The sequence below is a fragment of the Coregonus clupeaformis genome, chromosome 11 (assembly GCF_020615455.1).
Source record: "Coregonus clupeaformis isolate EN_2021a chromosome 11, ASM2061545v1, whole genome shotgun sequence".
NCBI classification, from domain to species: Eukaryota; Metazoa; Chordata; class Actinopteri; order Salmoniformes; family Salmonidae; genus Coregonus; species Coregonus clupeaformis.
Window position 1 is genome coordinate 16,737,432 of NC_059202.1, and position 26,675 is coordinate 16,764,106.

The window sequence follows — 26,675 nt, forward strand, 5'->3', positions numbered from 1 at the left end:
TCTACCAAAGCTGTTGCCAGAGAATTGAATGTTAATTTCTCTACCATAAGCCGCCTCCAACGTTGTTTTAGACAATTTGGCAATACTTCCAACCGGCCTCACAACTGCAGACCATGTGTAACAATGCCTGCACAGGACCTCCACATCCGGCTTCTTCACCTGCGGGATCGTCTGAGACCAGCCACCCGGACAGCTGATGAAACTGTGGGTTTGCACAACCGAAGAATTTCTGCACAAACTGTCAGAAACCGTCTCAGGGAAGATCATCTGTGTGCTCGTCGTCCTCAACAGGGTCTTGACCTGACTGCAGTTTGGCGTCACAACTGACTTCAGTGGGCAAATGCTCCCCTTCGATAGTCACTGGCAAACTGGATAAGTGTGTTCTTCATGGATGAATCCTGGTTTCAACTGTACCGGGCAGATGGCTCGTGTGGGCGAGCGGTTTACTTTTGTCCACGTTGTGAAGAGACTGCCCCATGGTGGCGGTGGGGTTATGGTATGGACAGGCATAAGCTACGGACAACGAACACAACTGCATTTTATCTATGGTAATTTGAATGCACAGATATACTGTGACGAGATCCTGAGGCCCATTGTCTTGCCATTCATCCGCCGCCATCGCCTTATGTTTCAGCATGATAATGCACGGCCCCATGTCGCAAGGATTGTACACAATTCCTGGAAGCAGAAAATGTCCCAGTTCTTCCAATGACTGCATATTCACCAGACATGTCACCCATTGAGCAGGTTTGGGATGCTCTGGATCGACGCGTACGACAGCGTGTTCCAGTTCCCGCCAATATCCAGCAACTTCGCACAGCCATTGAAGAGTACTGGGACAACATTCCGAACATGCGAAGGAGATGTGTCGCGCTGCGTGAGGCAAATGGTGGTCACACAAGATACTGACTGGTTTTCTGATCCACGCCTCTACCTTTTTTTTAAGGTATCTGTGACCAACAGATGCATATCTGTTTTCCCAGTCATGTGAAATCCATAGATAATGGCCTAATGAATTTATTTAAATTGACTGATTTCCTTATATGAACTGCAACTCAGTAAAATCTTTGAAATTGTTGCATGTTGCGTTGATATTTCTGTTCAGTGTAGATGTACAGGTCTTATCTCAGACACTAACCATCTGCTTATCTCCAGATTATCTCTAGCTGGCTGTCTCTCCATTCCTTAAATTCACTCCACCTTGTTTATAGTCTCTGTCTGTCTTGCTACCTCTCTTTGCAATTCAAGATGGCCGGATTTCTTCTTGCCCCTCTAAAGCCATTTACAGATTAAAAGATCATGGTGAGGGAACCGGAAGGATAAACTATAAAACACTTTTGAGGGTACAATTTTGTAAGTTTTGTAACTTAATAGTAATGTCAAACATGTAGAAAACTGTTAGTGGTTTTGCTAAGTGGTGATCAGAATCACTCGATGACACCCCATCTGATTTTACAAATTGCAGTTGATTTTTTTCTTTTTTTTTCTTTCCAATTCAAATTATTAATAGAGAGTAGATTTCATTTGACAAGACATGATACACTTACTTTTGTGCCCTATCATAAACACATTCAAATATAGCCATCATTAGCATTGTACTGGAGGATTCCACTTATTAACCACAGGAACTCACTCAGCAACAAACCACTAGTTTTAAATGTGGTTACAAATAACATGGCATTACAGGAAACAATAGGTATAATGTTTTTTTTTTTTCTAGCTACATACTGTACATGTTGAAAATGTTTTAAGACTGCAACATTAACCGTAACAATGGAAGATACAGTGGGGGAAAAAAGTATTTAGTCAGCCACCAATTGTGCAAGTTCTCCCACTTAAAAAGATGAGAGAGGCCTGTAATTTTCATCATAGGTACACGTCAACTACGACAGACAAATTGAAGAAAAAAGATCCAGAAAATCACATTTTATTTGCAAATTATGGTGGAAAATAAGTATTTGGTCACCTACAAACAAGCAAGATTTCTGGCTCTCACAGACCTGTAACTTCTTCTTTAAGAGGCTTCTGTCCTCCACTCGTTACCTGTATTAATGGCACCTGTTTGAACTTGTTATCAGTATAAAAGACACCTGTCCACAACCTCAAACAGTCACACTCCAAACTCCACTATGGCCAAGACCAAAGAGCTGTCAAAGGACACCAGAAACAAAATTGTAGACCTGCACCAGGCTGGGAAGACTGAATCTGCAATAGGTAAGCAGCTTGGTTTGAAGAAATCAACTGTGGGAGAAATTATTAGGAAATGGAAGACATACAAGACCACTGATAATCTCCCTCGATCTGGGGCTCCACGCAAGATCTCACCCCGTGGGGTCAAAATGATCACAAGAACGGTGAGCAGAAATCCCAGAACCACACGGGGGGACCTAGTGAATGACCTGCAGAGAGCTGGGACCAAAGTAACAAAGCCTACCATCAGTAGCACACTTCGCCGCCAGGGACTCAAATCCTGCAGTGCCAGACGTGTCCCCCTGCTTAAGCCAGTACATGTCCAGGCCCATCTGAAGTTTGCTAGAGTGCATTTGGATGATCCAGAAGAGGATTGGGAGAATGTCATATGGTCAGATGAAACCAAAATATAACTTTTTGGTAAAAACTCAACTCGTCGTGTTTGGAGGACAAAGAATGCTGAGTTGCATCCAAAGAACACAATACCTACTGTGAAGCATGGGGGGGGGAAACATCATGCTTTGGGGCTGTTTTTCTGCAAAGGGACCTGGACGACTGATCCGTGTAAAGGAAAGAATGAATGGGGCCATGTATCGTGAGATTTTGAGTGAAAACCTCCTTCCATCAGCAAGGGCATTGAAGATGAAACATGGCTGGGTCTTTCAGCATGACAATGATCCCAAACACACCGCCCGGGCAACGAAGGAGTGGCTTCGTAAGAAGCATTTCAAGGTCCTGGAGTGGCCTAGCCAGTCTCCAGATCTCAACCCCATAGAAAATCTTTGGAGGAAGTTGAAAGTCTGTGTTGCCCAGCGACAGCCCCAAAACATCACTGCTCTAGAGGAGATCTGCATGGAGGAATGGGCCAAAATACCAGCAACAGTGTATGAAAACCTTGTGAAGACTTACAGAAAACGTTTGACCTGTGTCATTGCCAACAAAGGGTATATAACAAAGTATTGAGAAACTTTTGTTATTGACCAAATACTTATTTTCCACCATAATTTTCAAATAAATTCATTAAAAATCCTACAATGTGATTTTCAGGATTTTTTTCTCATTTTGTCTGTCATAGTTGAAATGTACCTATGATGAAAATTACAGGCCTCTCTCATCTTTTTAAGTGGGAGAACTTGCACAATTGGTGGCTGACTAAATACTTTTTTTCCCCACTGTATATATATATTAGCATCATTCCATATTTGGTTATAGTATCTCAGGCAAAAAGAGAGCATGTATATGCAGTAGCTATAATTTGTACTCTTATCACGATTGTAGGCATAGCAATTTCTGAATCACATCTAATAACGTCCCCTTACAGTTCGTTGCAACTGATTGACTGGTGTGTGGCTTAATATGGGGAGTATTATAATAAAAATATCTAATTTGAATCAGAACTCATCTTCATTAGATTCAAGATAGACTGTGGCAACTCTTTTCTTATGAGTGACCTTCAGTGGGGGATCCTGTCCTTGGCCGTTATTTACATCCATCTGGAAGGTGAAGGACTTCTCTGATGGCCCCAGCTTGATGTGCTTCTCAGTGACATCAGTTGTGGACTCTCCTCCCTGTCCCTCACTGCTAGTCACCCAGCACATCTCCTTGGTGTCCAAGGTGTATCCTCCCTCTGCTCCAAGGTTGTGGTTGGAGGAGCGTAGAGCCGCCATGATCTGCTCCTCAGATACATCATCCCCCTGCAACCCGGAGTCCTCCAGAGTTGTTGAGTTCTTGAGCTCTGCCACGATAGTCGTGGTTTTGTTGTCAGAGGACTGGTGTACTTTTTTTTTGTCCATAGACATGTTCTGAGGACTATCATTGCCGCCTCTTGTGAGGAGAGCCAACTCTTCATTCAGGCTCCCTGTCCCTTGGAGCTGCTCTAGGGCTCCCCTCAGCTGCTCTTTGGGGTCCAGAGTTTCCTCTCTCAGGTATCCAAGCATTGACTCCTGCATTGTGGGGGGGACATTGATGGTCTCCACTTCAATGATGCACTCTGGGAAACTCTTTCGGTCCAAGGACTGGTCACCTTTCATGTACTGGCTGTCCGATGCAGATCTGTAACTATTGCTTTCCCCAACAAACATTCTGTTCTTTGAGAGTCCCCCCTCCTGGTAATACCTTTCATCTGAAAGGTCGTCCACCACTCGTCCACCACTGAAAGGTCGTCCACCATTTCCATATGATGCAATAACACCACCCTCCTCAGGCTCTGACAGATTGCCATCAGGTGTGGAGACAAAATACTCTTGAGACTCTTGGTCGTGACTGTAGTATGGAGATTCACTATCTCTGAAGTCTTCCTGGACCTTCACAGAGCCACCATTACTGCCATAGTTTGCAGCTGTCATGGAGGTTTTCATTACTTCAGCACCACTCTCATGGTATTTGGTGCCATTAGGGTCATTCTCTAGTTCTTCAATCTGAAAGAACATTGAAGAGGGCTTGGAGAACTTGGGTGTGGACTTCTCCTCAAACTCGTACTCCTCGTCACTGTAACCCTCCATTGGTTCTTCGATGATCTCCACATTGACAGACTTGTTTCCCATGTCCTCTCCTCCATGCAGCCCAAGGCTGAGCAGGTTCTGAATCATGTTTCCTGTTGCAGTGCCCTTGATATCCTCCAGTGACACGTGTTTTACTCCCTTGCTGAGCAGTTCCTCCAGTGCAAAGTCCTCTGACATATCCAGTTCCTCCTGCACCTTGGACTCCAGGATAATCTGTGTCTTTGTTGACCCGTCCTCCTGCTCCGTTTTCTCCACATGGTAAGTGATCTTGGAGTCTGGAGATGAGCTGCAGACCTTTCGATCCAAACCAGCAGGTTTCATGACCTTCTCAATGAGTTCCTCCATAGACACAGAGTCTAGAACCATCTTATCACTTGTCGTGGTTCCTGTAATGCTGCCCTCTTTAGCATGCATCTTGACATTCTGAAGACCAAATGCATTTCCTCTCACCTCTCTTTCAACTTGCCTCTCTGCTTTCTTTTTGCTGTCCTCCTCCGTGTTTCTGCTAAGACTCATCATTGGTGGTGACACTATTCTCACTGATTTTAGGTCAGCAGTGGGTGAGGCAATGGGACTGGACATGTTTGCTGTGCCTCGAGAATGGTCAAGAGAATCCTTAGCTGAGTGTTGTGATACCTTTTTGATTCTCACACTCCTCTCCTCCACAACTTTCTTCTGAGCATCTATATTCTTCTTGTCGGTACTCTGGGCCACAGGTTTAACGGTAGTGGAGGAGGAGCTTGAGGATGCAGACTGGGATTTAGTGAATGAGACCATGTCCCTTCTGGCGGCAGGACTCTGATTCCTGTTGTAGCTGCTGCCTGTGACTGAGATAGGGATGACCCTGGAAGGACTGGTGCGACCATACTGAAATGGAACAGGTGATCTTCTCAAGCTTGAGGTTGGCTCCATGTATTTCACATCCAGATGTTTCCTGACATCCTGTCTGGTTGATGTGGAAACTCTTGGTTTGTAGTGTTGTGGAGGCATCATCTTAATATCTGAGGTAGAGAGTGAAGCACCAAATTAATGCTGTTATAAATTGGGAAATGTCTATCACTGCATATACACTGGGTGTACAAAACTTTATGGACAGCTTCTTAATATGAAGTTGCACCCCCCCTTTTGCCCTCAGAACAGCCTCAATTAGTCGGGGCATGGACAGTATCGAAAGCGTTCCACAGGGATGCTGGCCCATGTTGACGCCAATGCTTTCCACAGTTGTGTCAAATTGGCTGGATGTCCTTTGGGTGGTGGACCATTCTTGATACACACAGGAAACTGTTGAGCGTGAAAAACCCAGCAGCGTTGCAGTTCTTGTCACAAACCAGTGCGCCTGGTACCTACTATCATACCCCTTTCAAAGGCACTTCAATCTTTTGTCTTGCCCATTCACCATCTGAATGGCACACATACACAATCCATGTCTAAATTGCCTCAAGGCTTTAAAATCTTTCTTTAACCCATCTTCTCCCCTTCATCTACACTGATTGAAGTGGATTTAAGTGACATCAATAAGGGATCACAGCTTTCACCTGGATTCACCTGGTCAGTCTATGTCATGGAAAGAGCAGGTGTCCATAATGTTTTGTACACTGTATATACAGGTAACTGACAAACATGGAAATATGAGGAATACAAAGTATATTGAAACCAAATGCTTCCACACAGATGTGGTTCCTCAGTTAATTAAGCAATTAACAACCCATCATGCTTAGGGTCATGTTTAAAACAGCTGGGCAGGCCATTATTTTGGCTACCATTGCTATGCCCCCATAAGATGGCAATGCCCCCATCCACAGGGCACGAGTGGTCACTGAATGGTTTGATGAGCATGAAAACGTTGTAAACCATATGCCATGGCCGTCTCAGTCAACAGATATCAAACCAATTTAACACTGTTCTGGCTCATGGTGGCCCAACGTCCTATTAAGACACTTTATGTTGATGTTTCCTTTATTTTGGCAATTACCTGTTGTTTGTGTAATTAAGAAAAACTAATGAATGCTACTAAAATGATGTCACCAATAGAAAAAAATCCTAAAGTAAATTTACTCTCAAGTGTATAGTAACACAAACGTCCCAGCCGAAAGTATGACTTATTTGAAAATAATGTACAATACCTATGACTCTTTCTCTTGACTGCAGATATTGCTGATGCTCTCCTTCAATAAGTGCCCTATAGAGAAACAAAAACAAAATGGCATTAAAACCAAGGGTACATACATGGCAATGAAATGATTAGATTTGTATTCTTAGGGCAATATTGCTTCTTCAAAATGAAGCAATGGTTTGTTTTCAAACAAATACAATCACCTCACAGGAGGATGCTGATCATCCTGCCCTGCCATCTCAAACCTCAAATCAAACTCAGAGGTAGGATACCAGACGATGAACACAATGCATGGGTCTGGCCATATACAGAAAAGAGCAGAGGTCAACAACAACACTTTACCACAACAGACCGAAATACATCTAACAACAAATATACTGTACCAGTAAAGTTGAACAGCTCACCTACCTCGGCAAAGCAATGGCTCCACAAAATAAGCGCTGGAAAACAAAAGCTACCGTAGGAGACTTTGCTGAAGCTATAACCCCTGTGAAAGTCTCCGGTGTGCCTCCTGAAAGGCTAACCTAAAAATAACAGCTACAATGCATTGCTGTCTGCTTTTTACTGTGGATCTTAATGTGTACACAGGCACGCACACTAAGAGACAGACCAGCTTTCCCACTAACTCTCCAAGGAAGACATTTCATTTATTCCAAATATTTTAAACAAAGTGCAGATGTACCGGCCTAAGTAGGCTTACAAGAGAACTCCATACAGAGCCTAGGGAGACCAGTGAATATTATGTAAATAAATATCCTTGATATAGGCCGCAGACCAGAAGAAACAAAAAGAGACCAGTGTTTGTATTACATTTCTGAAAGCAGGATAACAGGGGTGAAGCAAATGAGTTTTGACATGGATATTTCATTTTAAATGTCATTGCTTGATATAACTATGTGCATGGATTGTACTAGTGTTGTGGGACTAAAATAGCCTCTGTTATGATAGTATTGAAGTGTTCTTGAAGTGATCCAATGTCACCAATATGATTTGTCGTGACATTGTATTAGTCTGGCATTGCCATATCAGGGCTCAACAAGACATTTCACAAATCACTTCAATACTTTATTTCTAACAGAGAAATGAATAGCATATACTTCCTGTTCACCTCAGACCAAACTGTTTAGGTCTTGGCTGTTTACAAATGAGCAAAATATCCCTACAGATATCACACTGTGGATAACATTAGGAGTTAATATTGGTGAAGGCTGTGTGGAGGAATGCTAAGTGCCCCTGCCAAATGGGAGGGCAGCAGAGCAGTTGCTTTGCAGTTACAGTGAAGGGTGAAATCACTACAAATACATTTCAAGACCAACAACACTGCAGCATTGAAGGGTCTGTGTTGGGCCTAACATGACAGAACAAGCTTCAACAGGCAAAACAGATGTATTACTATACTGTAAAGGCTGCTTTGTAATTCTATGGTATTATTAAGCTGCAATAATAAACTCACTGTATTTACAAAAGCACTACACCACAATTCTCTCAGCATTTCCTGAGAATCAGCATTTTCAGCCACCTCCACTGATTTCCAAAGATACTGTAGTAAAAAGGAGCACTGCACAAGCTCTAACCCATGAGGCAGAATAATGTAACATGACATTTTTAATTATGCTTGGATCATGTGGGAAGTAAGGTTGTTAGTACTATGTCTTGGTAACTACTGTTGGTTGCATAACAGCAATCTCTGCTAAAAGTCTCTATAGTGGTCTCTATAGAACTCAGAAAGGACTAGCTGTACATAGGAAGACCTACTTGTAGTAAGCCACCTCCATGCCCAGATCCATCTTGACCTGCAGGAGCTGCTGGTGGTCTCTGACCTTTTCTGCCATGGTGTTGGCCAACATTTCCCGCTCCCGCTCCAACTCATCAATAATCACCTGCAAAGAGACAATGGAATGTAATTGTGAACATTGTCTTCTATCCTGCCCTACATTTTTCTCAAATACTGTTATGAGACTATAATTATAGGGTCGGTCTATATGGATTACATATTAATACATTTACTACATTGCTCATTACATATTGCAATATCAGATGTATGGAATTCAGATGAGAGATTGTACCCCGAATACGAATATAAACACATCTTTCAGGCCACAATTTACTGTCCAGATTTATCCCTCTACAGTACCCATATGATCATTCATTGTACTATGTGTCAGTTTCAATAAGGTATTTTGGTTCACCATCTAACCCTCCTCATTTATCCCTCAGTAGGTAACTGATCCAATTGTATTGAGTGTGTAAGGGTGAACGTGGCAGTGCTGTTTGTGTTGTGCACCTGTTTCAAGGCCCTTGAGACACCTTCCATAGTCACCTCTCATTTAAAGGAGAAGCAGGATGAACTGGCTGAATCATGGGTGATCCCTCTAACACATCAGACTAAACAGCTAGGTAAACAACTGTCCCTTTAAGTCTAGTCTTATGCTCGCATATGGCAGGGTTCCCCAACTGGCGGCCACAGGCGGAATTTGGCCTGCGGGTGGTTTTATTTGGCCCCCTGAGTTTTCTGAGCAAAAAAATAAGAATAAAAAACAAAGTTCATTGTTGGACATAAAGAAACACCAGGAAAGTGATTTTAATTTTGGTCATCTTTTCTCAAGTAGTTACATTTATAATAAAGAGACACGTGACAAATACACGCAAGGTTTGAAATGATGATGTTTTAGTCAAATATTACATCTGTTTGGGCTTCTTGTGGTCAATTTGCAGTCTACAAATTATTTGTAATTATGTTCCGGCCCCCTGACCATCCGCTCAAGATAAAATCGGTGTGATACAACCAAATGTCACTCCTCACTGTGGTCCCAACAGGCCTGTCTGGGAACAGGTGCTGGTTGATAGTTTATATGGAGTAGTTGTGCACATTTAGAATCGCAAAGTAGTACAAGGCCCCTCCAAGTAGGAAAGTGATACTTCACAAGGAGGTGTGGCTCATGTATCAATTTCTTAGTTCCTGCAGTAACATTTGCTCCTCTTTTTAATTCCTGTGAGCCAATGTGATTGGTGATTGAAGTACATGCACACCTAAGCAAGAGTGCCCTATGCTGTTCCATTAAATATATGCATATTTTGTGTCGTTTAAACATAACTTTGAAAGCATACTGTGAACATTATCATATATATCAGATCAATAAATTCAGTCATATAGTGAAATTTCATAGCAGTATAATTCATAATAAGGAGGTAAAGGATCCATCTCACTCATCATAATAATTATGCATCATAATATAAAATATGATTTTAAAAAACGATGTTTGAGACTGCAGCAATTGCATTTACTATGGAGTAACAATACAGCTCTTTCTCCTAAGATAGTGGGTGTGGCACCTAGAGAAGGAGGAGGCAGTCAGCTCTGATGGAAAGGCTGAGCAATCTGTGCGCCGCATCCATCACTTTGTAGAAATACATGCATTTCATGATCCATGAACAAAACCAAAAATAACACAAATGTTTGCATTGTTATAACTTTTGTATATATACTGTCAAAAAGACAGACACAGAATGGTGTCTAAACATCAAATGCAAACCCAATTTGCTAACCTGATACTGGGTGATGTCCCCATGGAAGTTCTCCTGCATGTCTATGAGCTGTTCCTCCAGGTGTATTTGAATCTGACCTTGCTTTTCAGCCACTTTACGTAATTTGTCAAACTCTGAGGCATAATGCATCTTTTCCCTTTGGAGATCATCCAGCTTTGCCTGGTCTGCTTTGATCGATTCCTCCATATCCTCGACCTTCCTACGATACATCTCTAAGGTGTCCATCCATCCTTCGGACAGGCTGAGAGCATACTGTTGCATCTCTTCCATCGAGACCACTGGAGGACCATGGTACGTTTGGGTAACAATAGGTCGTGAATGGACCTGGCTCCGGAGTTTGGTAATTTCTTGTCTGTGTGCATCCTCAATTAATTTGTACTCGTTCTCAAGCTGGAACAGACGTTCTTCAAGTTCCCCATTGGTCTGTTGAGCTTTATGAAGCTGCTTCTCGCAGCCTTTTAGCTCTCCACCTATGTCTTTGCATACCACATGCTCCTCACAACACATCGACTGTAACATCTGAAACTCTTGCCAAAGCTTCTCTCGTTCCCTCTCGGCTCTGGACTTTTCGAAAGATAGTTGCCCCACCATTCTCCTCAGGTCCCGCATTTCAGCCATACATTGGTTGTCCCATTCCACCGTCTTCTCTTGTCTTATCTTGTTTATTTCAGTTATGAGGATTGCATTGTCATGCTCCAACTGCTTTGTTCTTGACAGGTACTGGCCCAGTCTGTTGTTGAGCTCCTGTAATTGATGTTTTTCGGCTTCAAAGCTTCTCCTGAATTGTAACATCTTGTCATTTACAAATGTTACTCCTTCGCTTCTTTATATTTCAGTACGGAGAAAATGTTGTTCTGGTCGTATTTGCGAGTGTGTCTGGGAGCAGAGCTGTGATACAACTCAGCATGAGGGCTTGATTTGTCAAGTGCAGAAGGTGGGCGGAGACTTAATCATGGCTTTTAGCGGCCCGTTATCCTGGCAGATGTTAGTGGGTTAAAAATCTTATTTGCTTTTGCTATGGTGGTGGGCTATAGCTCTCCCAAGTGGAAAGAAATTGACAATGCAACGGCGCACCCGTTCCAACAGAGACAGTTGACTACAGCCTACAAATTACATTTAAAAAAGAAGGCTCTTAACAAACTATTCTTGATTACACGTCACGGACATAAATGTTATTCATTGGTAGGGATTCTAATTTCTGAATGTACAGAATATTTCTGACTCATCTGCCTGTGTAAAATGAAGAGTATCAGTCTCGCGTAATGGACGCAGATGAAGTCGCCGTGGTATTAACTGGTCTGTGTTACTTTTAAAGTTTTATTTCGAAGTTATATTAGGCTATTGTATGTTTTATTGACAGCTGAGAAATGTATGCTCCTGCTATGTAGGCTATTGTTTGGCTACTGGAATGGAAAGCGCTGGTGTTCCCCTTTGGACAAGTTCTGTTTTATTTTTTATCAGGGTTCGGACCTTTCAGACAGTACTTAGTAAATCCAAGTTGGCAGGCAGCTCAGGTAATGTAACATGTTGGGTATCTCAATTGAATGTGTACATTTAATTCAATACATTTAGTTATTGTGTAAACTATATATCTTATGTCCTGCATTTGCAACAGGGTTTGGGGAAGGTCAGACTGGGAGAGAACATTAATATCTACATTAAAGAGGTACCAGTGAGCTACACCAAATCACAGCAGGTCATAGTTGGCATGTGGGAAACTGTTAACCCAAAGGTAAATATGCATACCATGATGGAAGGGGGGTTGGGACAAGAGTGCAATCCTCTTCTAACAGTCAAATAACGAAAACATGTTTTGCTTCTTTACCTGTGTCTATACTGCTTTTCAGCCCCATTACTGTACTCAAATGTGAAGATTGACTTCCTGACTTTTGTCTGTGATTCCAAGTTTGCCATACACCTTGGAATAGCCCCGGGTTCCAGAGGCATCTCTCTGGAGCAGACAGGCAAGAACCATGGTTACAGTGATAGAGATGTGTGTGGCTTTTGTCCTGTCAATCATTGCTGTGTTGAAGGAGGACCAGACAGACTAGACTCCATCATAGACATGAGGTCCCTCTCCAAGGACCTCAAACAAATGGGTCTGGATGTCATCTACTCAAGGGATGCAGGAAGGTAGGGTTCCATATATCTCAGATATACTGTACATTAATAGTAAAGACAATGATTTGTAAGGCATTCTCTCTTACCCAGGTACCTGTGTGATTTTGTGTATTACTGCTCTCTGTACCATGGCCATGGGAGGGCAGCCTTCATCCACGTGCCAGCCTCAGGCAGCCTGGCCACTCCTGACAGACTGGTGCCCCTGCTGCAGACTGTCATTCAGGCCATGCTCAACCAGCTGGAGGCCCTACAGACAGCACAAGACCACATGACAACTGTCTCCAAGACTCCCGAAGACCCAACCATGGCTACCTCAGGCATAGTGCACACAGGAGATGACCCATGACCGGTGTGAGTTAGATCATGCCGCCCTTATTGTTACTATTCATACTGTATCAATGTGTTGTAAACAGAAAGTCATTCTGCTAAATATACAATAATGGAATACAGTCAGGGTATGTTGAGATAAGCAATCAGTCATGACAAAAAGTCATCTTTCTCATTCACGTTTTTATTCAAATTTTAAGAAAAAAAGAAAAATACAAGAAATTCTCATAGATACACATTAAGAGAATGGCATGTCAAAAATACACCATCTCAACTATACGTGTGAAAAACCAGGAGGCCTCAGATACAGAACTTGCAAAAAGACAGAGTCTAGACAAGCTGTTTAACCAAATCTATTTGCCAATCATTGAAATGACACAGAGATTCAGATTTTGTGAAAGTAAAAGTAAATAAAAACTACGTAAAATCTTCTCAGTAGATCAAGGCCCCTTTTTGAAGTTGTCGGAATGCAAAGCAGAACAACAGTGCCTGAAAAATTATACTGGTAAACCTCAAGCTCATTATTGCGATTTGATTGCATGGATGCATCTTCTATAAACCTGAGGTTTGCATATAGAACATTCTGAAGAAAATACAATTAAAATTATATTAATGATTATTGAAATGCAACCTTTTCAGTCAATCTTATCTCCATGTTTGCAAATTGGCAATGCAAAAAGAAACAATTTCTCTACTGTAAACAACTCTTCTTAAAACTCTAGTCATGCTATTTACTCTCTGCCATGACTACCCGTAATCTACTGGACATGTCTGTCCTATTTATGTCCATGTATCTACTTGAGTTGTGGTTATAATAGGTATGTAACCTTCTGGTAACTAAGGAACCCAGACAGCATTCCAAGAAAACAGATAATCACTGCGCAACAGGCCAACCCTTTAACCAATTTTGATAACTGAAAAAAAGAAGAAATAAATATCACATATCTCTATCTTTTATCATTACAGACACCAACACTTGAAACACTACATCTAAATGTGAAACACTCCCATCCATTAAACTGTACTCAACAACAGAAGCACAGGGACCTTGTTAAAAAGGTGATCTGAATTATTAAAAAAAAATCTGGTAGTATATATATATATATAGTATAGTATATATATATATATATATATATATATATATATATATATATATATATATATATATATAAAGGCGTTTGTTTCTGCCAATGTGCCATTCATCCAACCAAGTCTCTTTTGCTGCACTCATCCCCCCCAATGGATTTAAAGCCTAAAAAAAGTATAACTTCAGAATATTGAACACTTAAGCCTTCCAGGTTTTGTTGAGCTGTGAACCAAAAACCTTTCTCCATCCCGCTACCAAAAAAAGATTGTTTCTTAAACAACTGGTAAACATAACTCAGAATCATGTTTATATGCCTTCAACTCCACTTGACTTTTTGGTCAAATCAGAGCTTCCCCTTTCTATGACCCTTAATGAAAAATACCTTTGATGAAAATTTGAGGTCTAAATCCAACCATGCCATCTCAACTATACTTCCAATGATATTGGCCCAGTCTTGATTGGCCCACCCCCAGATTGAGACACCATTTTTGAAGCAGCGCTATTATCAGCAGCAGTAGAATAGAGAAAGAAGAGGGTGCAGTCTCAAAACTAATCACAATGAGGATGATGATGAAGATTACAATGAAGGGACATTAACATCAACTACCTCAACATCTGAGTCTATTCAGATGTTAAGTCTATTCCAAGCCAATTGGAATTATTTAAAAAAATCTTAACGGGACAAAAAAGATTACTACAATATTTGAATGTGGGAGCTTTGTAGGTGTTATTTAGAAAAGCTAGTCGTTAGGAGCAGGTGGATAGGATGGAGAGATTAGATGAGGAAGGAGTACAGATGAACCAACAGTGTCCTGTCTGTCAGATGCATGAGGAGGTGGAGCAGCAGCAGACAGCTGTAGATGTTCTTTCTACAGTTGGTCTGCTTTGAGACATCCCTCCCAGGACAGAGTATGTGGTGTCTTAACCTGTTTTGCTTTCATGTAAGACAATTACTCCATATTGACCTAGTATCTCGCTAATGCCGGTTATTTCTACACTCAACTGCTCCCAGCAACATAACGGACAAAGCACCTTTTCGTAGTTGTAGCACTGACTTTGAGAAAATGTATGGGGATATTGAGTGTAGGAGTATGTGAGTATGGTTTATGTTGTCTTCACTAAGAGGGTTTCACAGAAATAAGTGCCGTCATTTATACTTTAGGGGAAATCAGTACTTTACATAGATATTAGCAACTGACATTTTTACAAGAAGAAATGTCTAAGCTGAAACCAGAAGCCAGTGTTGGCAAACATTCTATAGGAGTTGTTTCAATGTCAGTAGTGGTTTAGTTATCCGGAATACAGGCTAAAGCCAAACATCCTCTGATCTACCTTATTTTCCAATATACAGTACATTACAACAGCAAAGGATTTATGTCTTGCAAAATGTCTTGAATGATTAAAGATGATAAATGCAATGTTTCCCATTAAAAACTTTTTTGTTTGTTGCTTAACTCCAATGTACTGATTTGTTTTAAATCTACCTAAATACATACAAAATAAAGAAGATACCGTTCAGCTTCACCCTTCTTGGCAGCTGTATGATCTGAGGATTTCTTATTGTGAAATCATTGTTTGCGGAGGAGGGGAGATGGGATTTCTGCAGGGTGTAGCTACATATGAGGACACTGAGGTCCAGACCTCAGTAATAAAAAAATACAATTTACTGTTGAGAGTTAGAATAGTAGAATACATAAGGTGCAATTTTGAAACTTGGTTGTGCATCAGCAGTTTTTCTCTTGTTATATGTCACTTACTTACAGTCACTCAATCAGCCCATGTCCGTTAAAACATTTTAGATTGGTAAATTAGTCTAGTTAGTCTAGCCAGCTATCTAAACTTATAGTAATCATGGCCAAATTCCTGACCGGTAACGCAGGAGACATGCCCAGGGGCCCTGGCCTCCATTGATTTTGTTAGTTACTCTCACACAGAAATCATATTAACATGGCATAAATCATGGCAAAATGTGTAGAATTGCAGGAAATTAGCTCTAAAACGGCAACAAAAAATAGTTATGTATAGCAAACGTATTTGTTCACCTTTTGTTAATAAAATATTTTTTCTGATAGACAAATCCCTCTGTACGTATTCAATTATAGTTTTTAATCTAATTGTGTAATTTATAGGCTATGTGTTTGTAGATCGACTGAGGTGAATGAAGCTACAGCAACCCATGTGATAATGCTTGTTTTTGCTGTTCTCCAAATAGCATTTTACAGTTTAATTGTATAGAAATGCAGTAAATAAGATTCAACTTTCTTAAAATGTCCTTGGCTATGGCCCTGGATGTCTGAGGTGGCTGTGTCCTGCTCTCTACCAATACATACTGTACTGTGACTTTGTGTAGCCTACTGGAAACACTTCCCATCACAATAGTCATTTGATGTTATTCTAAGTTAGCATTATTAGGTAACCAGGTTAGCATGTTAGTGCTCAAACCATTAGAGTTGGACTTGAGAAATACAGGCCAGACAACGTCTTTCATTAAATCAAACCCATAACATAATCTGTACCATATACATTATAATCCTCATACTTTCAGTTAACTACAAACATACTTTATTTTCTATTTAAAATAGCAGAAAATAGCAGAAAATTGAGTTGATACAGAAATCTTTAAGCATATGGGACTAGATAGAATTAGAACCACCCTAGCTACATCCCATCTCCACTCCAACCTAGTGTGTGTGTGGTGTGTATTGATAATGAGGTCTACCCGGATCCAGAGAACTGTGAGGTTACCTTATACGGACTAATGAGAAAAGGTGAGATGTACTTTTGTTTTCATACACATACATATATTTTAAAAGAGTGAGGTAGATATATATACTTGAAGGGAAAAAAAGAAAAACATCCCCAGTCATGACACCAAAGAAAATACATAACAAAATCAAACTTTATACTGAATCATGGGGCCTTTATACAGTGATTTAAACTGATATCACAAAAGGAAAATAAAAAAATAAATAACAATCCTACAGAGAAAACCTTCAAATAAGGAAAAAAGTATAACCAAGCAACACTTCTTCAAAAGGAGAAGTGCTTCAAAAACACTTTTCATACTGACACCCCCAGTAAGACCCATTCCATTCATGACATTGAAATGTGACCACTTCCCTGGACTTTAACCCATCCTTATTTGGTTTACAGATGCCATGTTTAAGGAGACAAACAACATAAACTGTTTTCACTTTGATCATAAGAGAATGAGTATGACAACAGAAATGAATTGAATGATAAAGGAGAATAAGCAGTAATGCTGCGCTTGAAAGCTAAGACACAAAAAGAGAACCATGATTATGGATGAGTCTTCTTTGAGGGAATGGCGAGTGGTTGGGATAATTAAGGCAAACGAGACAACCCAATTAGCCCTATTAATTGAGAGGCAGGAAAATGGATGGGTTAAAATACCAGATGCAGTAGAAAAAAAGAAAATCCTGTGTAACTAATCCTGACTTCAAAAGGAGGCACTGGGGGAGGCAGGTATACTGTACATTTCAGTGTGGGGCCGGAGGGGAGGGGAGAGGGCACTATTGGACTTGAAAGAGAGGTGAAACAAGCAGAGGACAGTAATGAGAATGTATGGAGAAAGCAAAACCTTTACTTCGACCTGAGATTGAGTTGCACCTAGGTGCAGTGCTAGACAACTGGTACAAGAAGGGTGCCAAACGTACATGCTCACACAAGGAGCTAAGGTGTCCATTCAAACTAATAATAATAATAATAATAATAATAATAATAATAATAATATAGAAATCTACAAAAAAAGAATGCAAAGGAAAACATGTTCATAAAAAAGAAAAAAGGCAATGGACAATATGTGGTGATACAGACAACATTCTGGGGTAAAGAAGAGAGAAAAGTCATTTTATATCTAAATGATCATTTTCTTTGCTTGGAGAAGTATGACGCATAAGAAATGGACTGTAGTGGAGATCATAAACTATTAAACCTGAAGGATTTCTTATATATATATATATATATATATATATATATAAAACATCCCCAAAAGAAAAAGAATACAATAGCAGCTTCATTCTGTACAGGTGAACATCTGAACAGTATAAAAGTTATAAAAGTGACAAACCAATGATGTGTGTGAAAATGATCCTAAGGTCTAACATACAACTGTAAGACCTTTATATAAATGTTTGAATTGTACAGAGAGACAATGACTAGTCTAAAAAAATACCTGCTGTGTACAATGCCTCGCATGCCTTTAGCAGACGTATGTACGCTCACAAGGTGGAGTTCTGTTGAGTCCTTTAGTTTTCCTTGTATCAGAACTGATCCAATACCTTCCACTTCAGGTTTGTTTCTGTATGTGTTGCATTTTTGGCGCCAAGTCCTTTTTACTCAATGTCTCTGTTGGTGATGTTGGTATTTTCATCTCTCAGATGACATACAATAGAAGAGGAATCCAATAAGGGCTCTGATGTAAACCAGAAAAAAATAACAGAAGAGAAACAGGCAGATTCCTTTTACAATGTGATTGTAATTGTGAAGTAGAAAACAAAATCAACAGGTTAGGATGCTTGATTGTGTTTCTCTCCATGTCCAATCAAAAGGACAAATGAAGAGCAAGAGGGAGAAAATCACTAACTTTGATTTGGCAAAAAAATTGGCCGATTCACAATAGCCCCCCCTCTGTCATATCTACCCAAATAATTCCCTCCTACCCAGGAATATTTACAGGAAAACCAATTATCCTAGTCCAGAGCACATTAATGTCTGAAATGTATACCAATGAAAATAAGTTTGGAAGAGCAGCTATATTTTGCTGTCGAGAGAATCATGTGTTTGTATAAAAATACAGTGCATTTGGAAAGTATTCGGCCCTTGACTTTTTCCACATTTTGTTATGTTACAGCCTTATTCTAAAAATATTTTTTTATTTTTTAAATCCTCATCAATCTACACACAATACCCCATAATGACAAAGCAAAAACAGGTTTTTAGACATTTTAGAAAATGTATTAAAATGAGAAAATGAAATATCACATTTTCATAAGTATTCAGATCCTTTACTCAGTACTTTGTTGAAGCACCTTTGGCAGCGATTACAGCCTGAAGTGTTCTTGGGTATGACGCTACAAGCTTGGCACACCTGTATTTGGTGAGTTTCTCCCATTCTTCTCTGCAGATCCTCTCAAGCTCTGTCAGGTTGGATGGGGAGTGTCGCTGCACAGATAATCTCAGGTCTCTCCAGAGATGTTCGATCAGGTTCAAGTCCGGGCTCTGGCTGGGCCACTCAAGGACATTCAGAGACTTGTCCCGAAGCCACTCCTGCGTTGTGTCTTGGCTGTGTGCTTAGGGTCGTTGTCCTGGAGCAGGTTTTCATCAAGGATCTCTCTGTGCTTTGCTCTGTTCATCTTTCCCTCGATCCTGACTAGTCTCCCAGTCCCTGCCTCTGAAAAACATCCCCACAGCATGATGCTGCCACCACCATGCTTCACCGTAGGGATGGTGCAAGGTTTCCTCCAGACGTGACGCTTCGCATTCAGGCCAAAGAGTTCAATCTTGGTTTCATCAGACCAGAGAATCTTGTTTCTCATGGTCTGAGAGTCCTTTCGGTGCTCTACAATAAAGTCCTGATTGGTGGAGAGCTGCAGCGATGGTTGTCCTTCTGAAGTTTCTCCCATCTCCACAGAGGAACTCTGGAGCTCTGTCAGAGTGACAATCGGGTTCTTGGTCACCTCCCTGACCAAGGCCCTTCTCCCCCCGATTGCTCATTTTGGCCGGGCGGCCAGCTCTAGGAAGAGTCTTGGTGGTTCCAAACTTCTTCCATTTAAGAATGATGGAGGCCACTGTGTTCCTAGGGACCTTCAATGCTGCAGACATTTTTTGTTACCCTTCCCCAGATCTGTGCCTCGACACAACCCTGTCTTGGAGCTCTACGGACAATTCATTCGACCTCATGGCTTGGTTTTTTCTCTGACATGCACTGTCAACTGTGGGACCTTATATAGACAGGTGTGTGCCATTCCAAATCATGTCCAATCAATTGAATTTACCACAGGTGGACTCCAATCAAGTTGTAGAAACATCTCAAGGATGATCAATGGAAACAGTATGCACCGGAGCTCAATTTCGAGTCACATAACAAAGGGTCTGAATACTTGCAAACCTATTTTCGCTTTGTCATTATGGGGTAAAAAAATATTTAATCCATTTTAGTATAAGGCTGTAATGTAACAACATGTGGAAAAAGTCAAGGGGTCTGAATACTTTCCGAATGCACTATACACACACTCAGATATACACATTATTATCTCAGAAATTATCTAAATGGGATCGTCTGTTGGATTTTCTAGCAGATATGCTTCAAATTCTTTTTATAAGTTATTGTCTCTCACTTACAATACCTGTCAGTCAGGGAATATTGATGATGTCCTTCTTTAAGGATTTTTTAAAAGTAACAAATACTAAACAAGAAGTAAACACTAGAGCTTCCCAGTGTTGTTGTTCGGTCTGAGCCACCATACTCAAAACGCTTTAGCAGGTTTCTGTGCTGTTTCTCAGTCTTGGTATTCAATCATAAATCTTGATAATATTATTTAAAAATGAAAGACTCCTACTGCAGTAGAGTAGTATAATGTCTGTCAGTTATTCACTCATCCATCACCCCATTATAACTAAAGCAGGGGAGAAGTTTATGTTACCCTGTGTGAGAAGAGGAGGAGTGGGGTGATCTGGCTGAGGGGGGAGGAGGGGAGCAGGAGATCAGCAGGCTGAAGACTGGGGCAGTGGCAGCGCCCGCTCATTCTTGCGCCCCCCGTTCATGTGAGCGTAGTTCTGTGTGTCCTCAAAGTTGGGCCGCAGCACCACCACTGGCCCGTTGGCTGATACCTGTCCTGAGTGCTTGTCCAAGGCTAGGCCTGGGGAGGCTGAGGCAGACGCAGCCGGGGCTGAGGTGGAGGGAGAGCCAGGTCCCATCAGGGTATTAGAAGGGCCTTGCATTGGGCATAACTGCTGGGGAGGAGGGGGCGCTGAGCCCCCTGTGGCCCCCATGGGTCCCTGGGAGGGCTGCGGGACAGCAGTGGGGGGTCTGCTGGGTGCAGGGTCCAGTGGCACGTTCTCCATGTTCTCCACCTCCATGTCCAGCTCCTCAGTGTCCGGGGGCTTGTTCTCCTCGCTGAAGAAGAAGCTCATCTCACTGAATGGAGCCTCCAGCTCCTCCTTGAGGCTATTGATGATCTCCAGGAAGGAGGGACGCATCTTGGGGTTGTACTGCCAGCACATCCGCATCAGCTCAAACCTAAGGGCACAAACACATGATCTCATTTATTATACATAATATGAAGGATTCAACTCAAATATGTTCCAATACATCTATCATTGCATCTTCTCACCATAAGGTGGTAGAGTGCACCAAGATAGAGCCCATGAAAATGTTTCTGACACTCACTGAACCAAACAACTTCCAGAGGTTTCTATACAAACAGCTACTGCACTCTGCATAGAACATCAGTAAGATTCTACCATCAAATATCATACTGCTGAATGTGTATAACTAGACAGTAAATCATAAATGAGCATACTGAGCTAGGCCAGCGACAGAACACAGAAAACATCAAAACAACATCATAAAAAGAGAATCATTACAGTTTGGTGTGGTGCTCCACCACACACCACATACAGTTGAAGTCGGAAGTTTACATACACCTTAGCCAAATACATTTAAACTCAGTTTTTCACAATTCCTGACATTTAATCCTAGTATAAATTCCCTGTCTTAGGTCAGTTAGGATCACCACTTTATTTTAAGAATGTGAAATGTCAGAATAATAGTAGAGAGAACGATTTATTTAAGCTTTTATTTCTTTCATCACATTCCCAGTGGGTCAGAAGTTTACATACACTCAATTAGTATTTGGTAGCATTGCCTTTAAATTGTTTAACTTGGGTCAAACGATTTGGGTAGCCTTCCACAACCTTCCCGCAATAAGTTGGGTGAATTTTGGCCCATTCCTCAAGACAGAGCTGGTGTAACTGAGTCAGGTTTGTAGGCCTCCTTGCTCGCACACGCTTTTTCAGTTCTAGCACAAATTTTCTATCGGACTGAGGTCAGGGCTTTGTGATGGCCACTCCAATACCTTGACTTTGTTGTCCTTTAGCCATTTTGCCACAACTTTGGAAGTATGCTTGGGGTCATTGTCCATTTGCAAGACCCATTTGCGACCAAGCTTTAACTTCCTGACTTATGTCTTGAGATGTTGCTTCAATATATCCACATCATTTTCCTTCCTCATGATGCCATCTATTTTGCGAAGTGCACCAGTCCCTCCTGCAGCAAAGCACCCCCACAGCATGATGCTGCCACCCCCGTGCTTCACGGTTGGGATGGTGTTCTTCGGCTTGCAAGCCACACCCTTTTTCCTCCAAACGTAACGATGGTCATTATGGCCAAACAGTTCTATTTTTGTTTCATCAGACCAGAGGACATTTCTCCAAAAAGTATGATATTTGTCCCAATGTGCAGTTGCAAACCGTAGTCTGGCTTTTTTATGGGGGTTTTGGAGCAGTGGCTTCTTCCTTGCTGAGCGGCCTTTCAGGTTATGTCGATATAGGACTCGTTTTACTGTGGATATAGATACTTTTGTACCTGTTTCCTCCAGCATCTTCACATGGTCCTTTGCTGTTGTTCTGGGATTGATTTGCACTTTCGCACCAAAGTACGTTCATCTCTAGGAGAGAGAACGCGTCTCCTTCCTGAGCGGTATGACGACTGCGTGGTTCCATGGTGTTTATACTTGCGTACTATTGTTTGTACAGATGAACGTGGTACCTTCAGGCGTTTGGAAATTGCTCCCAAGGATGAACCAGACTTGTGGAGGTCTACCATTTATTTCTGAGGTCTTGGCTGATTTATTTTCATTTTCCCATGATGTCAAGCAAAGAGGCACTGAGTTTGAAGGTAGGCCTTGAAATACATCCACAGGTACACCTCCAATTGACTCAAATGATGTCAATTAGCCTATCAGAAGCTTCTAAAGCCATGACATCATTTTCTGGAATTCTCCAAGCTGTTTAAAGGCACAGTCAACTTAGTGTATGTAAACTTCTGACCCACTTGAATTGTGATACAGTGAATTATAAGTGAAATAATCTGTCTGTAAACAATTGTTGGAAAAATTACTTGTGTCATGCACAAAGTAGATGTCCTAACCGACTTCCCAAAACTATAGTTTGTTAACAAGAAATTTGTGGAGTGGTTGAAAAACAAGTTTTAATGACTCCAACCTAAGTGTATGTAAACGTCCCACTTCAACTGTATTACATTATACATAAACAAGCTAAGAATAACTTTTTCAGCCTATTGACATAAACAACCAAGTCATCTCCCTCTCTCTCTCTCTCGCCCAGCAGCCACCTCTCTATGTCTGATCCCACAACAGCCTGTACAGCCTCTCTGCACCAAAGCATTCTGGGTAGTTCTCTCTGAAGCAGACACTTAACTTCAAACTAAGTTTGAGCCAGCGGGAGGGAGGGTTGGTCGGTCATGGCTTGTTCTTTAGCCTCTCAGTGAGTGAGTCTCTTAAAGTTGTCTTTTAGATGGCTAAACTAAACCCCGGCTCCAAGACCTCCCATGAAAATGGCTGTAATGCTTGGAGCTGGGCCCACGCACCAGAGTAACCTGTCTGCTTGGCATTGGCCTGCTGCAAATTCTTCCTGGACAATCTGTCACTGTGTATAACTTTCGCTGATGTGAAATGAGAAAATACGCTGCAGTAAATCATGTCTGCATGTCAGCACCCAGCTCCTCATCACACACAAACACATTCCAGCACATTTTACCTTTCACATCATTTCACTCACATCATGAAATGTAAATGTTGCATCGTTCACAACATTATAAATACCCATACCAATGCAAGCCTCTAGAGATAGAGAGAGCTACAAAAGAGAGCAACCTATGCTATGACAGAACATTAACGTAAACAGGAATCTTCAGCTGCAGACCATTAACATGTTCCACAATATCACCACTCAGAAAACAATTTCTTTTCATGCAGTTTCCTAATATTGGACCAAATGTCTAGTCATATTTCACCATAGAACAGTAGCTTAGATATTCCCATAATTATATCTATATTGAACAAAATTATAAACGCAACATGCAACAATTTCAAAGACTTTCCTGAGTTACAGTTCATATAAATAAATCAGTCATTTGAAATAAATTAATTAGGCCCTAATCAATGGATTTCACATGACTGGGAATACAGATATGCATCTGTTGGTCACAGATAACTTAAAGAAAAGCTAGGGGCATGGATCAGAAAACCAGTCAGTATCTGGTGTGACCACCATTTGCCTCATGCAGTGTGACATCTCCTTAGCATGAAGTTGATCAGGCTGTTGATTGTGGCCTGTGGAATGCTGTCCCAGTCCTTTTCAATGGCTGTGCGAAGTTGCTGGATATTGGCGGGAAGTGGAACACGCTGTCGTACACATCGATCCAGAGAATCCCAAACATGCTCAATGGGTGACATTTCTGGTGAGTACGCAGGCCATGGAAGAACTGGGACATTTTCAGGTTCCAGGATTTGTGTACAGATCCTTACGACATGGGGCTGTGTATTATTATGCTGAAACATGAGGTGATGGCGGCAGATGAATGGCATTCAAATTGTCATAGATAAAATGCAATTGTGTTCGTTGTCTGTAGCTTATGCCTGCCCATACCATAACCCCACCGCCACCATGGGGCACTCTGTTCACAAGCAGACATCAGCAAACCGCTCGCCAACACGACGGCATACACACTGTCTGCCATCTGCCCGGTACAGTTGAAACCGGGATTCATCCGTGAAGAGCACACTTCTGCAGTGTGCCACTGGCCATCGAAGGTGAGCATTTGCCCACTTAAGTCAGTTACCCTGGTGAGGATGACGAGCATGCAGATGAGCTTCCCTGAGAAGGTTTCTGACAGTTTGTGCAGAAATTATTTGCTTGTGCAAACCCACAGTTTCATCAGCTCTCCAGGTGACTGGTCTCAGGTGAAGAAGCCGGATGTGGAGGTCCTGGGCTGACGTGGTTACACGTGGTCTGCGGGTGTGAGGCCGGTTGGAAGTACTGCTAAATTCTTTAAAACTATGTTGTAGGCGGCTTATGGTAGAGAAATTAACATTCAATTCTCTGGCAACAGCTCTGGTGGACATTCCTGCAGTCAGCATGCCAATTGCACGCTCCCTCAAAACTTGAGACATCTTTGGAATTGTGTTGTATGACAAAACTGCACATTTTAGAGTGGCCTTTTATTGTCCCCAGCACAAGGTGCGCCTGTGTAATGATCATGCTGTTGAATCAGCTTCTTGATATGCCACACCTGTCAGGTGGATGGATTATCTTGGCAAAGGAGAAATGCTCACTAACAGGGATGTAAACAAATTTGTGCACAACATTTGAGAGAAATAAGCTTTTTGTGCGTATGGAAATGTCAGGGATCTTTTATTTCAGCTCATGAAACATGGGACCAACACTTTAGTTTATATATTTGTTCTGTGTAGTATAGACTATGTGTATTTAATTTTCCACTCATCCCCATAATCATTCAGATTTGATGGAAAGTGGTCCTTTGGAAATCTGAATTTCCTAACTAATTGGGGATATGGACTATTTTGACTATTTGCATTTTTTACGTTGCTGCTACTCGCTGTTTATTATCTATGCATAGTCACTTTACCCCTACCTACATATACATATTACCTCAATTTACCTCGACTAACCTGTACCCCCGCACATTGACTCGGTACCGGAACCCCCTGTATATAGCCTTGTTATTGTTATTTTATTGTTGCTCTTTTATTTTTTACTTTAGTTTATTTACTAAATATTTTTCTTAACTCTTATTTTTCTTAAAACTCCATTGTTGGTTAAGGGCTTGTAAGTAAGCATTGTTGTAAGGTCTACACCTGTTGTATTCGGCGCATGTGCCAAATAAAAATTGATTCGATTTGATTTGATACCCATATATGGTAAAGATCGGAAAACCTTTCAAATATGGCTCATACTTTTTTCTATTATGTTATCGTTGTCTTCTTCTCTCTCAATCCCCCTCTTTCTTCAGACTGACTACAGCATTGTTCACCTCTGCAGCCCCCTGCTGGCTCCTGGCTCTGCAGGTCTCTGTCCTGCAACCCTCCACTAACTCACTACAGGAGAGGCTACCAGCAGCGGCAACCTTTCCAGTATAAACCCTCCTCCACCCCACACTCTCCCTCCCCTGCGTAACACAATTCACACTCTCTTGCAATCAGGACACCACTGTGAGGCTGCCATAGAAACCCAAGGTTTGAGTCTGCATAACAATCGCCCCTCTCTCCCCTCTCTGTAAGGTGAGGTCAGCCATGGAGAGTGGAGGGAAAGAGGGAATGCCTTCGCATTGAGATCAGAGGCAGAGGAGAAATGCATGTACACAGCAGAGCCGTCTGACAGCTAGGGAGGCTGTTCCCTTCCACTTTCCCAGACAGAAAGACAGACTGACAGACAGACACACTGTGTGACTTCATTCAGACTAACAATTCCTGCTCTCTCTCTCTGTCTCCCTCTCTCTCTATATATATATACAGTGGGGAGAACAAGTATTTGATACACTTCCGATTTTGCAGGTTTTCCTACTTACAAAGCATGTAGAGGTCTGTCATTTTTTATCATAGGTACACTTCAACTGTGAGAGACGGAATCTAAAACAAAAATCCAGAAAATCACATTGTATGATTTTTAAGTAATTAATTTGCATTTTATTGCATGACATAAGTATTTGATACATCAGAAAAGCAGA

At 41.5% G+C, this 26,675-nt stretch overlaps 2 protein-coding genes and 1 non-coding gene across 3 annotated transcripts in view; 1 reads left to right on the forward strand and 2 right to left on the reverse strand.

Annotated features, from left to right (window-relative positions):
- Positions 1 to 3,324: 3,324 nt before the first annotated feature.
- Positions 3,325 to 11,259, reverse strand: LOC121576628 (synemin). The gene is made up of 4 exons (XM_041889932.1): positions 10,351 to 11,259; positions 8,560 to 8,684; positions 6,815 to 6,870; positions 3,325 to 5,692 (listed from the first exon to the last, which is right to left on the reverse strand). The coding sequence occupies exons 1-4, from the start codon at positions 11,140 to 11,142 to the stop codon at positions 3,582 to 3,584; spliced, it is 3,084 nt and encodes a 1,027-aa protein (XP_041745866.1). The 5' UTR covers positions 11,143 to 11,259; the 3' UTR covers positions 3,325 to 3,581.
- A 348-nt stretch (positions 11,260 to 11,607) lies between these two features.
- Positions 11,608 to 18,768, forward strand: LOC121576629. The gene is made up of 5 exons (XR_006661554.1): positions 11,608 to 11,646; positions 11,812 to 11,864; positions 11,966 to 12,082; positions 12,257 to 12,483; positions 12,562 to 18,768. It is a non-coding gene; the product is annotated as an uncharacterized LOC121576629 (transcript).
- A 1,301-nt stretch (positions 18,769 to 20,069) lies between these two features.
- Positions 20,070 to 26,675, reverse strand: part of LOC121576630 (insulin-like growth factor 1 receptor) — a 157,770-nt gene continuing 151,164 nt past the window's right edge. The window contains exon 21 of the mRNA XM_041889934.2: positions 20,070 to 21,146. Coding sequence (XP_041745868.1) covers positions 20,612 to 21,146 — 535 coding nt within the window. The 3' untranslated portion in view covers positions 20,070 to 20,611. The remainder of the gene's footprint in view (positions 21,147 to 26,675) is intronic.